We start from the raw sequence: 14,386 nt of genomic DNA, 5'->3' as shown, positions 1-14,386 counted from the left end.
TTCCTGTCAAGGCCACCTCTTCTAACATGTATCCTCGTCCCCGGAGCTTCCCTCGTCCGAATCATCCAGCAAAGCGGCCACATCAACCCCACCCGGGGTATTCTCAATCCTGCCAATTCTCTGCTGGATTTTCGCATTCTCTGAGATGACCTTGCGCAAACGGGTTCGAAGCTCTTGGGGAATCCCATTCAGTTTCTTAGCAATTTCTTCCAATTTTTGTTGATGGACATGTGGGCGACGGATGGTGTTCGTCCAGGATCGAAGCTGATCCATGTTGTATCTCAGGTTGACGTATTCCCTGGGATTTATAATATCCTGCAACATCCTCTCACTCTGGCGGAGATTCCAGAGGTGGCGATATACCCAGCCAGCTACCAACGGTGAGATATTGCCGGGCCCAAGTGGGCCTACCATTGCTTTTGTGACTGTCCCCGTGGTAAAACCGTGACGGACGGCGACTGTATCGAGAAGAACCCGTAGACGGCTTGCATTTTGATGATAGGCTGTATGGGCGATGGAAATGTGGGTTTTGTCATGGGCGATTGCCTTGATGGTGTTGTGGATCTGTTGGACGTCGGCCATGGTGTAGATCTGAAGTGTCTGAAAGCAACAGCGACGCGGCAGAAAGATATTGAGAAGTAGGAGGTCCCCTCCCCACGGAACTTGCTGACGGGAAGGCTGTGGGAAGATATAAGGTAAATGGTTGGTTGCATCATGCATGTCTCAAAGGGATGATATGTTGAACCTCCCTTACTTTTCCTCATAAAGTTAGTGAGCTCATTTTGCTGGGTCACATGCACGTGCCACACATCCTTAGCTGAGTAAAGAATTTTCAACGCAACACAGAAGGAAGGAGCGAGCACCCTGTGGAGGAAGGAGCGACCCAGCAGCGACGTAATGATAACCATCGCATTTTGCCAATGATTTACTAGCTTCTCAAACTAACAACCGGAATTAAGAGGCGGTTAAATTACTTGAAGATCAAAATGTTGAGACAAAAAAAACAGTGGCTGATCACGAAAAGGGCACTTTACAATGAGCCGCGATGGGACCATTTGGGATGTCAAAGTTCAAAGTAGCGGTGTATTGTAAATAGCACTCAATCAGGAGGATAAGGAAACCCAGAACAGAGGCTTATATCCATGGGGCTGAGCTATTTCTACATAATCATCAACATGATTGATACTGCAGTGCAGTATAGATCGTGGAGGATATTAAACCTTCTTATACACATCCTTTCATCATGACTGATGTGATCTGGTTCTCTCATCTCACAGCAGTGACTCAGCTAACATTCAGAGCTTGCCGGTCAATCACACAAGCAGATTGCGGTTTACAACCTGTGCCTTAAACACAAATGCTTCTTCAGTTGCTATACAGCCACATCAAGCATGGACTCACACCACCACGGTTTGAGCTATGATGCATCGTGTTTTTATTGACTATTTGTCTAGCCGAGGCATACAGCAAAACGGTATTTGTTGTGGTTTTAGCCCGGAATAAGTAGAGGCCCAACATAACACAGATGTTGGTTCTGTCCACAGACGGTCAGGGGTATGTGGGTCCATAAATAGGGGTCAAAACAAACACAGTCCGAGAAGACACACAACACCAGAGCACCCATTTGCAAGAGTTGCCTCAAAGCAAGACTCAAGATACAGAGACAAACATCTTACAATATGAATTTACACAGACAGAGTTTTTGGTTCCTGCCTAAGCCTTAGATGCTCCCTGTTTTCAGCAGAGCATCTTGTAATGTACAACTTCTCGAGCATACTGACACGACCATTTCGCCATCCCAGTTACCTCTACCTCTTCATAGCCTCCGAATGCTCCACCATCTTGACCAGCCGTTCCTCTTCCTTCCACTCATTCGGGTCCGTCGCCTTCATGCTTCCAACGATCCGCCACTCATCACGCTGCCAGGTGTGAGGGTCAACCACACAGCCAATGACGATGTTTTCAATAATATCCATCTCCTTCTCTGTTCCAGCCAGCTTCTTGCGCTCCCCATCAGCCCCGAGAACATACTGATACCGACGCTGCTTGCTAGAAATGGCCACCACCACTTGCTCAATGATGGGCGCATCTTTGCTCTTCTCGATGGGAGAGAGCTTGTGCGAAAGAACAGTAGGATAAAACCACGTCTTGGTATACTCCACCAGCTCCCATGCCATCAGCTTGTCCTTGGGACGATTGTCGATGGTAGCCTGCAGAGGCAGAGCAAGCTTGCTGGCGCAAACCTTGCGGATTGTGTCCTTGTCGCCGCTGGCGAGGGCTTCCATCATGGAGCGGTGGAGGCTCTTTGCTGTGAGAATCGCGAGCGGGTTGCTGGTTTTGAGAGCGGCACGCTTGAAGAACCGGGGCCTCGAGGAATGAACCATGGCGAACTTGGTCGCCGCCTCTCTGGCCTTGACAGTGACCCAGGTCCGGAAGAAGGCGAATCTGGACGAGAAGTCCTTGGGCCATTGGTCCCATGGAGGGCGGACAAAGGTGCCTAAAAGATAGAGCAAGACGAGCAAGTCAGACTACGGCACAAACAGCACGGCTCCAACTGGGTCGAGTCCTGGTTCTTGCTCACCTGGAAAGATGACATTGATGGCATTTGATGTCACCTTTTGATTGAGTTTTTGTTGGGCGATTTGAGCAGAGGGGGAACGGATCTCGTCGCGCGCCGGCGCCCTGTTCGCTCTCCTGACGCTTCTGGCGAGTCCAGCGGATGTACTGAAGGAACATGTTGGTGCGACGCGTACCACGCGTGGTGATATCCTAGCGGAGGCCTGTGACGACAACCCCCCCCGGGCACCGAGTCCTAACCTAGATACTGAAGCCATGGTTGCTACCGCCGTACTGTGCTGACCCTGAACTTCTCCCTCCGTCCTCTTGGTCCCCGCTTCCGAAGTACCTCAACCCTGATGGCCACCCCGCCTGCGTGCTATGAGTCGGCTTGTTGCCTTGTCGGTTGCCCAGGTTGACCGCACCAATAAAGTAACGAGCCGGTATTCGTCGGCGGCGACGTCGGAAACGGTCGATCGAACGGAAGCTGTTGCGCGGGCGTAGCCGACAGCGCAACACCAGGAAGCTTCGAAGCTCTCAAAATTTCGGGCGCTCGCGGAAGAAAATATGTGGGTCCAGCACACCCAATGATCGCTATCAGTTATCACCACAGTCAAGACCAACCCCCACCACGGAAGGTTAAACCTCTGGAGCTTCCCAGAGGTCTGGGCTTCTCGAAGAGATGGTGACCAATGAAACGCCGGCTTTCGTAGCCAGGGGAGCCCCTAGTAGCAATCGTACGTGGGAGGCTTGCATCGAGCACCCCTTGTTGCGACATTGATCGCTGGGCCGCTGACGACGAGAAAGCCACCTGCACTGAAGCGAAAAGATAGACCCCAAAATCGAAATTCACATCACCGCCGTCCATCTGAACCTACCAAGATCCGGCCCCTCCGCCGCTGCCACCAAAGTATAGATTTCTCTCCGCCTTCTCCCCGTCTCTTTTCGCCTTTTCCATGGAGTGGTGAAACCCCTCTCAGGTGACTCCCATTTGCTCTATGGGTATAAACTAGAGAGCCAGTGTCTTGATGTCCAACCTCGCAATGCCAGCCGCGCAGCAGCGCCGAACAGCAGCAGCAGCAGCAGCAGCGGATAGCGCACCAGGCGCAAACAGCAACACCACCACCGACTATGCCACTCATGTCACCGGCTCGACGACCACCTCCCCCGCCCGCTCAAGGGCGCAAACTCCTCGATATGTCGACAACCCGCCTCCATACAGCAGCAAGACTGCGACAACCACGGCTGTCTCAACAGCCATATCAACCGAGCCCATAATCCACCCCTCCGTCACCGCCGATCACCACCACCACCACCAGCTCCTCCGAGCTGTCACACAATCCTCCGGCCCCGTTGCCTCCTCGTCCGGGCAAATCCAATCCACGTCCGTCCTCCGACCCCGCGTCGCCGTAGTCTTGGGCATCTCAACCCCATGGCAGATTCTCCTCTACATCAGCCGCCTCGGCTCGATCGTTCCGGGATTATGGCTCGGCCTACCATGCGTCCTCCGCCTCGTCTACATGATCTTCTCCATTCTGGTCACCAACCATGTCGTCGTTGGGAACGGACAGCACGGGTTCTCTTTTGGGAGGTTATCTAAGCCTTCTTCTGCCGTTTCCTGCACCTCACCCCCTTCTGCCCCCACGACAGAGGTACCGCCAACGAGGATACCAACCACGGGGTTTGACATTCCCTTTGAGACCACCCTGAGGATAACAGAGACGCTGCTCGCTACCATTTGGGTATATCTGCCACCCAAACCCCCCCCATCTCCGAAGCCATGCTAACTCTCCAACAGTGCGTAGCCTCCTCCTACCTCTCCTTCTTCTTCACCGACTGCCTCATGTCCCGCTGGCTCCTGAACTACACCCCCCAAGCCACCATCGTCCGCCTCCTCGCCATATCAGCCCTAAACGGCTGGTGCACATGGGGGGTCCTCTACCTAACCGGCGGCTCCGAGGATCCCCGTCTGCTGCTACCAGGCTGGATAGTGATATCTACTGTACGTGTCCCCCTCCCTCTCCCATCCTGTCACCAACCTGACCGTCCCTTAGACCCTCACCCTCCTCTACCACCTAACCCAACGCAAAATCAACATCCGCAAGGAAACCCGCGCCTCCATCTCAGCCTTCTCCATCGCCTCCTTCACCTCCATGGTCGCCCTCCTCGCCCAGCTGCACTCCAACCGCACCGACTATCCCGACATCCCGCTCGTCACTTTTCTGTCGCAGGTCTGGGGGGTCATCACGGGGCTGGCGCTCAAGATTATGGAGTATGGGAATGTGACGAGGGATCTTTAACACGTCTCTTTCGTTTCGTTTTATTTCGGGCACTTTTCGAGGGAGTCATCTTGGATCTTGTCAAGTTGCCGTTCCTGTTTTCTTTTTCTGTTTCTGTTTTCTGTTTCTTTTTTCTGTTTCTTTTTCTGTCTTTTCTGGGCTCGAGTTTTATACCTATCCTTATTTCAAGATTGGGATTGTGGAAACGGTCAAATGGGGGAATGGTTCAGGCAAATGTGGTAGCATTGGCGTCATGGTTATCTTTAGATCTTGTTCACACGCAAAAAACATGGTGATAATCCCGTTCGGCTTGATACGATTTGATGGCAGCAAGTCATCAGTCACAACAGCAACATGTATCAGACTCAAACAGACAACAACGCAGTCGTTGCGAGCACAGCTGGTTGACAGATGCAGCGTACACATATCAAACCAGGCATATCAAGACAGTCATGGCACAAGTTTATCGCAACTTATGATCCCATTGCCCCAAGACCGCAGATTTCATAATGAAAGGCTTGCGTCTTGCATCGTTCCAGAGATTTTGAAAACCACCAGAAATCGACTACCTAAGCGAACGACGATCTGTATCGCGCAAAAAAATAGAGCCTTCCCTTCCCAAAAACCTCCTGCAACAATGTTGCTAAGGGAAAAAGGACGTCCGTAACCATCGTGGGGTATCATGTCATTATGCCGCTGGACCCAACCAAGGGTCCTCTCAGCGCTCGTAGTGACTACTTTCGTAGACGCTGCTCCGTATTCCCCAGAGGGGGACTCGAAGTGAGCTACGGCACGTGTGACATGCCGGACTTAGAAGCCGTGCACCTGCCGAGTATCAGTTAGCGTGCTGTCTCGGTGTGTTGTGACGGTGTAGATGCTGCATACCTTGATGGTCTTGTCATCGAGGCCGAGGCCATTCTCCTTATCAGTGAGGAACTCCTTGATCTTGGTACGCTGATCACCCTGGAGCTGGATCACCTCGCCCATCTCGGTGTCACTGATGATGGTGCCATTGCAAGCGAACTCTTTCTTGACAACCTTAAGAATCTTCTTGTGGTCGAACTTGCTCGGAATACCCTGAACGGTGGTCAGAGTTTTACGTCCATTACGCTCTGTGACAATGTTAGCACTTGTCTTGTTGTCGGTGAACTCACACGTGGTTGGCAGCTCAAGGCCAGGACCACGTGACGATAAAGTGCAAACACATACGCTGAATGCGGATATGGATATACTCCTGGGTCTGTTTGGTCTTGCCCGAGTCCTCGTCGGCTTCGGCGAAGGGATCTGTAGGACAAGTGGCGGTCAGCAATGTTTCTTTGATGAACGGCGCAATGTGCTTCGATGTTTTGGACGTGGACCAGGTGGCAGTGACTCCACAAGGCTGTGAACGAGGTTGCGTATGACGGTGACGCGCCGTCAACATCCATCAAGAACGTTGGCGGCACGAAAACGCGGGTAATGGGTGGTGTGCGAGAACGATAATGAACGTACCGTAGGTCTTGAGGTTTTCGATTTCGGTGGACATAAACTCGAAGTTTTCGGGGTGTCCTTGGGAGAAGGGTTTTATTTGGTGACGGGGAAGAGAGCGACCGACGACTGTAGAGTGTCTCGCTATGTGCAGAGTCAAAAATCGGGAGTGCTGGGTGGGCTAGTTATAGCTTTCGGGGTGCCGAGAAAGTATGCGGGCGGTGATGCTGCGGTGGATGGCAAGATGATGATTAGGTCCGGTAGATAGAAGGGGAAGAGAGTGGAAATGGCGAGGTGAGGGGAAGAGGGAGGATGGGTAGGTGGGGCGAACGGTCTTTTCAGGCAACAAGGCAGCAAAAAGGCCCTGGTTGGGTTGGCCACTAAGGCACCGCCATCTACGAAGGGGTGGGGCAGTGATTCACCAAACGTACCGCACGCGTACCTCGGAGAGTGAAGCTTGCGGAACCTCCTACAGGTTGCCTCTTTGTCTACCTCGGGGTACTTCGCTATATCATATTGCAGGGGTGGGATGTTGCGTCACAAGGCTCTGGTCACCCAACACTGTTCACCGTTTTGGGAGTTCATTCGTTCGTTCTTCGCCAGAGCAATTCTCTATCCGATAACGAGAGCAGGGACGACAGGATGCCTCCGGGTCTGCGCAGTCAACCTGTATTGAAACTTTTGCGCCGTCAAAGCATTGTTTTCTGTTTTCTGTTTTCTCAAAGTCAATGAATGAATGCAACGCGGCTGCAACTCATCGATCGCTGCCCTGGACTAATCGACGGGAAGCCCGCCGTTCCGTCGGCTGGGCCGCGGGGCAGGTGGACTTGGTGATGCGAATCAATGACATGGGACCCGATGCTTGCCAGTCTTCTCCGGATTTGGACATGTAACGTTTGCCATAGATGTGTCACCAGTGGTGTAAACTCACATAATTCAATGGTGAAGCCCAGTCATAGGCCATCATGATGGAGACCCGAGACAGGCTTCGAGAGGCTCAGCAGGCACAAGATGTCAAAACCATCCGCCACCATCGGGGACTGGTTCACTGTGACAAGCTCACCACCAGGGCCCTGCGCCAAGCCTTTTTTTGCCCCTCGGTGCTTCTCCGCCGCCTTCTCGGCCGACCCCTGTGAGGTGAGCCTGTCCCTCGACCGACGGCAGTGATTCGCCTCATACACGACCGGTGACGACCCGAGCGCGAGACACAGAAAGCAGCCGTGGCTCGCAATGGCATTCAGGCCGGAAGAGTTGGCGCTTGACGCACCACCCGTCATCTTCGAGGCTGCCGGTCACAGCAGCGGCAACACACACACCACCCCAACAAAGGCAACATGGCGACCCTTGTACCGCCACGAGTGTGCGTTTGGACCTCCGGTGTTTGACAGTGTCATGGACAACTTGATCCGAAATCCAAACATCAACTCGACATGGCTCTTCCGTGCGGATATCCTGCACGACGCACAGGATGGTCCCGCCAACCCGGCAACCCCAGCCGACGAGGCTGATAGCCTGGCCTTCGTGGCCGACATTCCCTCCTTTGTCGGGTTTGAGCTCCAGCGGCATGTCATCCGCAAGCTCATACCAAGAAACACCCTCAGAGACAAGCCTCTTGACCAGACATGCCTCATCTACAAGAGCAACCCTGGTGGGGAGGCGGTTGAGCGGACTCTCGTCATCTATCTCCCGCATGTATCCACGCCCTCGGATATGCCCTTCTACCACCCAGTAGTCAAGGGCATAGCATTTGTTCACGAATGGACGCCGGCAGAGTCCTGCGGGTCCATCTCCCTCTCCTACCTCTTCTTTGACGAGCAGGACCGAACCGTTGACAAGCTCATACGGACCGCTTTCCAGCTGCTCATGGTCATTCACAAGCACGGCAAGGGCCGGGTTCAGGGCTATCAGAAGAGAGTCCATCACGATGTGTTGCTTCCTCAAGCGCGGGTGCAAGACACGTACACCAAGTTGAAACAAAAGCATGCGAGAAGTCTCATCAAGGGTTGGGCAGAGCAGACGGATCCCGAAAAACACATCTTTGAGGACATTTGTATCGCAGCTTTCATGATCGAGCTGTGGAAGGACATGTATGGCGAGGGACCGTTTCCTGGATTCGTTGATGTTGGCTGCGGGAATGGGCTGCTCGTCCACATTCTAAATCAAGAAGGGTTTTCCGGTTGGGGCTTCGATGCTAGGTCACGAACGTCGTGGAGCGTCGTACAGCACCAGAGTCAGGTCTTTGTCGGGGGAGGAGCAAGATTCACTTCGTGAGCTGGCTTTGCTGCCAACATATGTCAGCAGAGGCGGGTCCGGTGATGGCTTTGACGAACAAAAGGCCCATGATGGCGTCTTTCCAAAAGGGACATTTATCATCTCCAACCACGCCGACGAGCTGACGCCTTGGACTCCTATCCTTGCGGCTGTCTCCGACTGTCCGTTCATTTCTATCCCTTGCTGCAGCCATGATCTCAGCGGAAAGCTGTTCCGAGCATCGCCACCAAAGGACAAGACCAAGGCCGACTCGACCTACTCCTCGTTCGTGGGATGGGTGTCAGAGATAGCAGCTGAATGCGGCTGGGAGGTTGAGCAGGAAATGCTCCGGATCCCATCTACACGCAACGCAGCGATCGTTGGACGTAAGCGGACTGGAGATATCTCTTCGGTCGATATCCCAGCCTTGGTGCACAAATACGGCGGCACCGCTGGTTACTTCGATGCTGTGGTTCGACTGATGAAGCAGCCACCGTCAACCCACGAGCACGAAGCCAACGACACTGGCCCGTCGGTTGGGAAAAAAGTCAAAGGGCAAAAAGCCGAAACAAAAAACAGCAAAAGCCGGTTGATAACATTAATCTAGATCTGGCACAGGCAGATGATCCACCAGCTTGAGATTATGCAAGCCCAACTTTGCCAACGCCTCCTTGGCCAGGTCGTCTCTCAGCTTCTCTGTGTCCTTTTGCGTGGTGAGCACAAAGTCATGTTTGAGCAGCCATGTGCCTTCCTCGACCCCATATTTCTCCGCTGTCTCCTTGTCTACCTTGCCAAGCTCGATAACGAGGCTCTTTTTGACGCCAAAGACGGCATCCGAGGTCTCGTAGGGGTCACCCTTAAGGTACAGTGCCCTTATCTGATCATCAGCATCCCAATTCCTCCCAGAAAGCACGGCCAAGGTGAAAACTTACGTGATCAACTTATCCCAACCCTCCTTCTCAAACATGAAGTGAATATGCGCCGGCCTCCACGGATGTCTCCCCAGCCTCTCCAGCAGCTTCCCCACCGGCCCATCATGCGGGATTGGGTAGCTCACCGGCTTCAAACCCTTGAACCAGAACCGGCCTTCCTCATCACTCAGCATGACGCACCTCTCGCTCGGCTCGTTCCGGTCGCTGTGCTGGACGTCATAATGCCCGCTGCTGTCCGTCTCCCAGATATCAATCTTGATGCCCTCAATGGGGTTCCCAGCCGTGTCTCTGACGGTACAAACGGCAAGCATCGGCTCACCCGCCGGGTCGGAGGTCATCGAGGCGCCGTTCTCGAGGAGGGGCGCATCGTGGGTGTGGAAGGGGCCGAGGACGGAGCCCTCGGTTGCGCCGGCGGGTTTGGGGTGGTTGATGTTGTCGAGGAGGAGGGAGAGGCCGAGGGTGTCGGAGAGGAGGATGAATTCCTGTTTGTCTCCCCACATCAGCACCTGATACCTTGCTGCCTACCGCCCTCCCTGAACCACCAGATGTCGGAAACAGATGCGACCTACATTCCGCACCTCGCTGCAGATCTTCCCACAAGCAATCAAAAACTCCAGCCCGGCCATCCACTCGTCCGTGCTCAGCCGCGTCTCCCTCGCAAAGTCATGCAGGTGCGTCACCAGTCTCGACAGCAAATACGTCAACCGCTGGTCGTCCGACTGGCTGTTAATCCTGATGGTATTCGGCGTGATGTTGTCAATCGTCAAGTCCAAAAGCGGCGGGCCGACAGGGCCGGAGTTTTCTCTGCGCGGTTCCGCCATTCTGCGTATGTTCTCTTCTTTGCGGTGTGCCGGTGGTGGTGTGTGTGTTCTCGCTTGTCGAGACGCGACAGAGGGGAGGTAAGAGATATCAATGGGTGAAAGACATAGAGGAATGGAAAAGTGTTTGGTCGGCAGGCAGGCTATATCTTATAAGGTACCTCCCGGCAACAAAACCTCCGCCTGTCTTGCGCCCTGTGGTGTAATTATGCCCATATATATCCACCCACCGGCTCTTATACAATCATCTCCTAATCAGACTAACCATCACCTCATGACCTTGTAAGCTCTTTACTTACCCGGGGATCCAGAACCGAAAAGAGCCAGACCAACCCAGCCATCACCAAGCTAGTTTCAAGGAGTTTGGGTAAAGAATCCCGACTCCCCATCACCCAATGGTACAACCCGCCAAAGCAGTGACAACCCCCATGATGTAAGGACCGAAAGCCCGGACAATTGGGACCGAGCAAACAAACCCAACTGATCTGAGGCCCTTCATGTGGGGCATTCGGGGACTGCGAGAGGGGACCGTGGAGGGGCTCGGGAGTTGAAGCGGGGTCGCTAAACGGATGACGCAGGCTTACCCAACCCGCGGGAAACAACAGGGGACTATGTTATTCCTCTCTGGGGGTCCCCTTTCCCCGCTGTTTTCGGGAGTTGATGTTTGTTCTCACGAGGATTGAGAGTAAGTGGGAAAAAATGTTGGATTTTGCAAAAAGATGTAAAGTGTAAAGTTGTACCTGCCCAGGAAGACGCCAAAACACCCACTATGCAAGATTCCTCCCAAGAAAATCATGATCAAAGACCCCCAGAATTCTATTCAACACTGACTCATAAACGAGAGACAAGAAAAAGTCCGTGACGCTGTTGCCGTGACATTATTACAACCATCCTAATTTGAAGAAGTATCGTCTTGCAAGACTACTCGTCTGGTTCCGCAGCCTCTGGCAATGTCGATGGACGAGTGAGCGCCGGCAACCCAAACGTCTCCCGGGTCGGTGTCGGAGTGCTGGCCTTCTCATGGATACTCGACGCCCTCGACGTGGACTGTGACCTGAAGCTGCGGTAGCTGGCTTGCGGTCGGACGTGAGAGGTGGTCGATTCACCCGACACCCTGGCATTGTCCCTGGTCATCATGCTACTGCCATCGTTTGGTGTAACGGTAAAAGTGATTCCACTCAACCGTTTGGCGAGAGTACTATCCGGCCGCTCTAGCAAAGCCGGATCCGCACACTCTCTTGAAGACCACGACATGCGACTCGCACGACCCGTCCGAGGCAGACTCCCCGTACTCAGCCGAGATCTGGCACTACCAGCCTGGCTGTGACGGCCACGAGGCTGCTCGGTCAAGGATTGGTCGCTTCCTTTTTCACGGAGCGACTGTTGCGAATTGTATACAGTGCTGCCGTCAAAGTCATCTTCGATCTTAGAGCCACGTCGAACACCAGTGACGGAAAAGTGTGGCGATGGCGGTGTTGTTGGTCCTTTTATCTCATCATCCTTCGAGACCAGTCCCCTGGGGGGGTTCCATCTGTCTTGTGCCTTTGTCTGCATCTTTTCAAAATAACGGATGCGAACCTTGTCGAGCCATCGTGGCGTGAACTCTTCTTGATTCCGTAGTAGCGAAAGCCTCGAAGAAAGGGCGCTCAAGATAATCAAGATGATCAAGGCAACGGTAGTGAAACCCTGGATCACAATGATGATTACCCCGAGCGCAGTCGTGATGATACGGTTGACTTTGAGCTGAGGAAGAAAAGCAATCGAGATGCCGGTGGTCAATATCTTGCAAAGGCCGAGTACCCAGACACCCATAGCCGTGTTTCGAGTTCCTTCGAAGGGTTTTGAGATAGCGCTGATGGCAAGGTTGACTATGTCAAGCGCCAGTACACCGTAAACCTGCACAAGAGGAACGTCCCCAGCTCCTCCTATGAAAGCTGCTCGAACAAATGAATATGTAATGTAGTAAGCAAAGAACCACCACCGTGTGCGTCTGTAGCGCGCTGTGAGCCATGCAAATCTCTTAACGTACAGCTGATCTAGATGGACGGTAGGGTAGTCGTCGTCGTGGTTGTTGTGTCGAAGGCGGTAGACTGGGATGCTGAGGATAGGCTTGACCTCCAAGTTGTGCTCCTTTATCCTGGTCTCCAAAATTATTGAAACACGCCACGTTGATCGGTAGAAAACAGCCCGGTCCTTCGTGATGGTGAAAGTACCGTGTCGAGTTCGACACCAGACCCCATACGCCACTAGCGACGTCACCCCCATCAAAACAACGAAGAATACCACAGCCGCAACTGCTATCGCGCCAACAGAGCCCCGAATTTTGAACTGGAAAATAGCCAGGGTCATAAGCATGAAGAACCCAATGACCAGTGTTCGTAACAGAGCATGGCCGAGGAATCCGACCCAGTAGCTGCGAAAGTAGGCAAGCCTATCCTCTTTGACCAGCCTCGCTTTCGCGAGACCCTCAAACAAGATCTTGACACCAATGACGACAAACATGACCAGAGCGACGGCTATCAGAAACCAAAGCAAGCCGAACACAAAGGCATCGGCAGCTGGAATTCCAATAGCCGCCAGCGTTGCAGGAAAGCCACTCCAAGTGCCTGGAAGTGGTAACCCAAGGGCTACTGGATCACCACCCCATTCATACCGCCAAGGATCAGTGGCGTTGAACGAGCCCCTGGTCATCAGAGATCGCCCATAGATCTGGTCAACTAAATGCTCTCCTCTGTTGATAATCATAGGACCGGAACCATACGACGTGCCCTAGCTCCTCCTGGACGCCTGCAAAAGAGTTGATCGACTGGACAAAAGGGGGCGCGTAGATGAAGCCAGCGGACCAGGCAAAGTTTGACCACCATGCAACGAGGATCGATGGCCACTTGACAGAAAGTGCCCCCGAGAAGAATATCGTCTGGAAGGTTTCGAATACGATGAAGACCGAGAGCGAATGAGCGTGGTGCATCCTCATGTGAGGGACGCTTATTCCGTATGCCGCAGTGGAAAAGGAGGCGATGATGGCGACCATTGTGAAAAGGCCCATGAAGGGCGCGATAACATACGCGTGCGAAAGACTCTTCCCGTTCTGCATGGCAGCTTGAAAACATCCAGCCTCTTGTTGACCAGAGCCGGCAAAGATTTGCACTCGAGTCGTGCCTTCGAAATCGGGTATCTCGTAAGCAATGTTAGGTATGCCCCCTATCTGCTGTGGGCCAACACGAATTTCTACCCAGGCTCGGAATGGCACATCAGGAAGAACAGGACATAGACTGCATGTTTGTAAGTATACGTCTTTCAAGTCCGGAGCCAATTCGGACTCACCTAGCAATGTTGAGGTTGCAAGGATTCACGATCTTATCAAATCGGTTCTCGCCATATGCGTCAACAGAAATGCGCATCATCAGGGACTCGTTCCTCAAACTGCTAGTGCCGTCCATATGAAGCACTATCGTCATGTTGTCGGCATAATACGCAGCATCAAATTTGCTGATGCTGAATAGACTGTTTCCGCCCATGCAGTCGCCATAATCACCAGTATAGAGAGCTGGATACCGATTTGCAGCGAGTTCTCGTGTCACACCATCAACATCTGTCCCTGTCGTGAACATGACCTTAGCAGCCCTCGACAGAGACGTGAATAGGATGATGTGTAAGAGCATTGTAAGGCGTGTCCGTTGGCCACTCCATGTTGCCATTGTGAAGTGGAGGCTTCTCGTCCTCGGCTTGAGGCCTAGACCAGAGCCTTGTACACAGCCGTGATGTACAACCAGGGTCGGTACTGTGTCGATGATGATATCGATGAGGCCAAGATATGGATATGAATACTGTCTTGGGCTGGTAATCTGTGACCATCGAGGACTGTCTTCCAGTGACTGTGCTTGTAATCGTTCCTGGAAGCTGAGACGCTCACGGGCCAGGTGTCGTCGGTACAGGAAGATTCGAGATCGTTGGCAAATGCCGAGGTGGAGAAATGTTGACGTTGGTGTTGAAAGCTTAATAACGCCTCTTCCGTCAGGATTTCGTGGGAGTTGTTGGCTGGCTGGCTGATGTTGGCAGCGGGCAGCGGTCTGGAGCTATCCGT

At 53.2% G+C, this 14,386-nt stretch overlaps 6 protein-coding genes across 6 annotated transcripts; 2 read left to right on the top strand and 4 right to left on the bottom strand.

Annotated features, from left to right (window-relative positions):
• Positions 1 to 1,808: 1,808 nt before the first annotated feature.
• On the bottom strand, positions 1,809 to 2,834 carry PODANS_1_20410 (uncharacterized protein; the record flags this gene model as incomplete). The annotated part of the gene is made up of 2 exons (XM_001902959.1): positions 1,809 to 2,497; positions 2,582 to 2,834. 2 exons carry the CDS (start codon positions 2,832 to 2,834, stop codon positions 1,809 to 1,811), a joined length of 942 nt encoding a protein of 313 aa, XP_001902994.1.
• Positions 2,835 to 3,599: 765 nt separating this feature from the next.
• On the top strand, positions 3,600 to 5,131 carry PODANS_1_20400 (uncharacterized protein; the record flags this gene model as incomplete). Its single annotated transcript, XM_001902958.1, has 2 exons — positions 3,600 to 4,298; positions 4,355 to 5,131. 2 exons carry the CDS (start codon positions 3,600 to 3,602, stop codon positions 5,129 to 5,131), a joined length of 1,476 nt encoding a protein of 491 aa, XP_001902993.1.
• A 514-nt stretch (positions 5,132 to 5,645) lies between these two features.
• On the bottom strand, positions 5,646 to 6,360 carry PODANS_1_20390 (uncharacterized protein; the record flags this gene model as incomplete). The annotated part of the gene is made up of 4 exons (XM_001902957.1): positions 5,646 to 5,660; positions 5,721 to 5,947; positions 6,045 to 6,119; positions 6,327 to 6,360. The coding sequence occupies 4 exons, from the start codon at positions 6,358 to 6,360 to the stop codon at positions 5,646 to 5,648; spliced, it is 351 nt and encodes a 116-aa protein (XP_001902992.1).
• A 1,109-nt stretch (positions 6,361 to 7,469) lies between these two features.
• On the top strand, positions 7,470 to 9,159 carry PODANS_1_20380 (uncharacterized protein; the record flags this gene model as incomplete). The annotated part of the gene is made up of 2 exons (XM_001902956.1): positions 7,470 to 8,506; positions 8,604 to 9,159. Coding segments are annotated over 2 exons (1,593 nt in total), but the record flags the coding sequence as incomplete, so codon positions are not given.
• PODANS_1_20370 (uncharacterized protein) lies at positions 9,151 to 10,305 on the bottom strand (the record flags this gene model as incomplete). Its single annotated transcript, XM_001902955.1, has 3 exons — positions 9,151 to 9,424; positions 9,485 to 10,005; positions 10,054 to 10,305. 3 exons carry the CDS (start codon positions 10,303 to 10,305, stop codon positions 9,151 to 9,153), a joined length of 1,047 nt encoding a protein of 348 aa, XP_001902990.1.
• A 918-nt stretch (positions 10,306 to 11,223) lies between these two features.
• On the bottom strand, positions 11,224 to 14,000 carry PODANS_1_20360 (uncharacterized protein; the record flags this gene model as incomplete). The annotated part of the gene is made up of 3 exons (XM_001902954.1): positions 11,224 to 12,932; positions 13,021 to 13,621; positions 13,692 to 14,000. The coding sequence occupies 3 exons, from the start codon at positions 13,998 to 14,000 to the stop codon at positions 11,224 to 11,226; spliced, it is 2,619 nt and encodes an 872-aa protein (XP_001902989.1).
• Positions 14,001 to 14,386: the final 386 nt, after the last annotated feature.

This window comes from Podospora anserina, chromosome 1 (genome assembly GCF_000226545.1).
Source record: "Podospora anserina S mat+ genomic DNA chromosome 1, supercontig 5".
Taxonomy (NCBI): Eukaryota; Fungi; Ascomycota; class Sordariomycetes; order Sordariales; family Podosporaceae; genus Podospora; species Podospora anserina.
The sequence above is the reverse complement of the archived record's forward strand: the minus strand, read 5'-3'. Positions and strand labels throughout refer to the sequence as shown.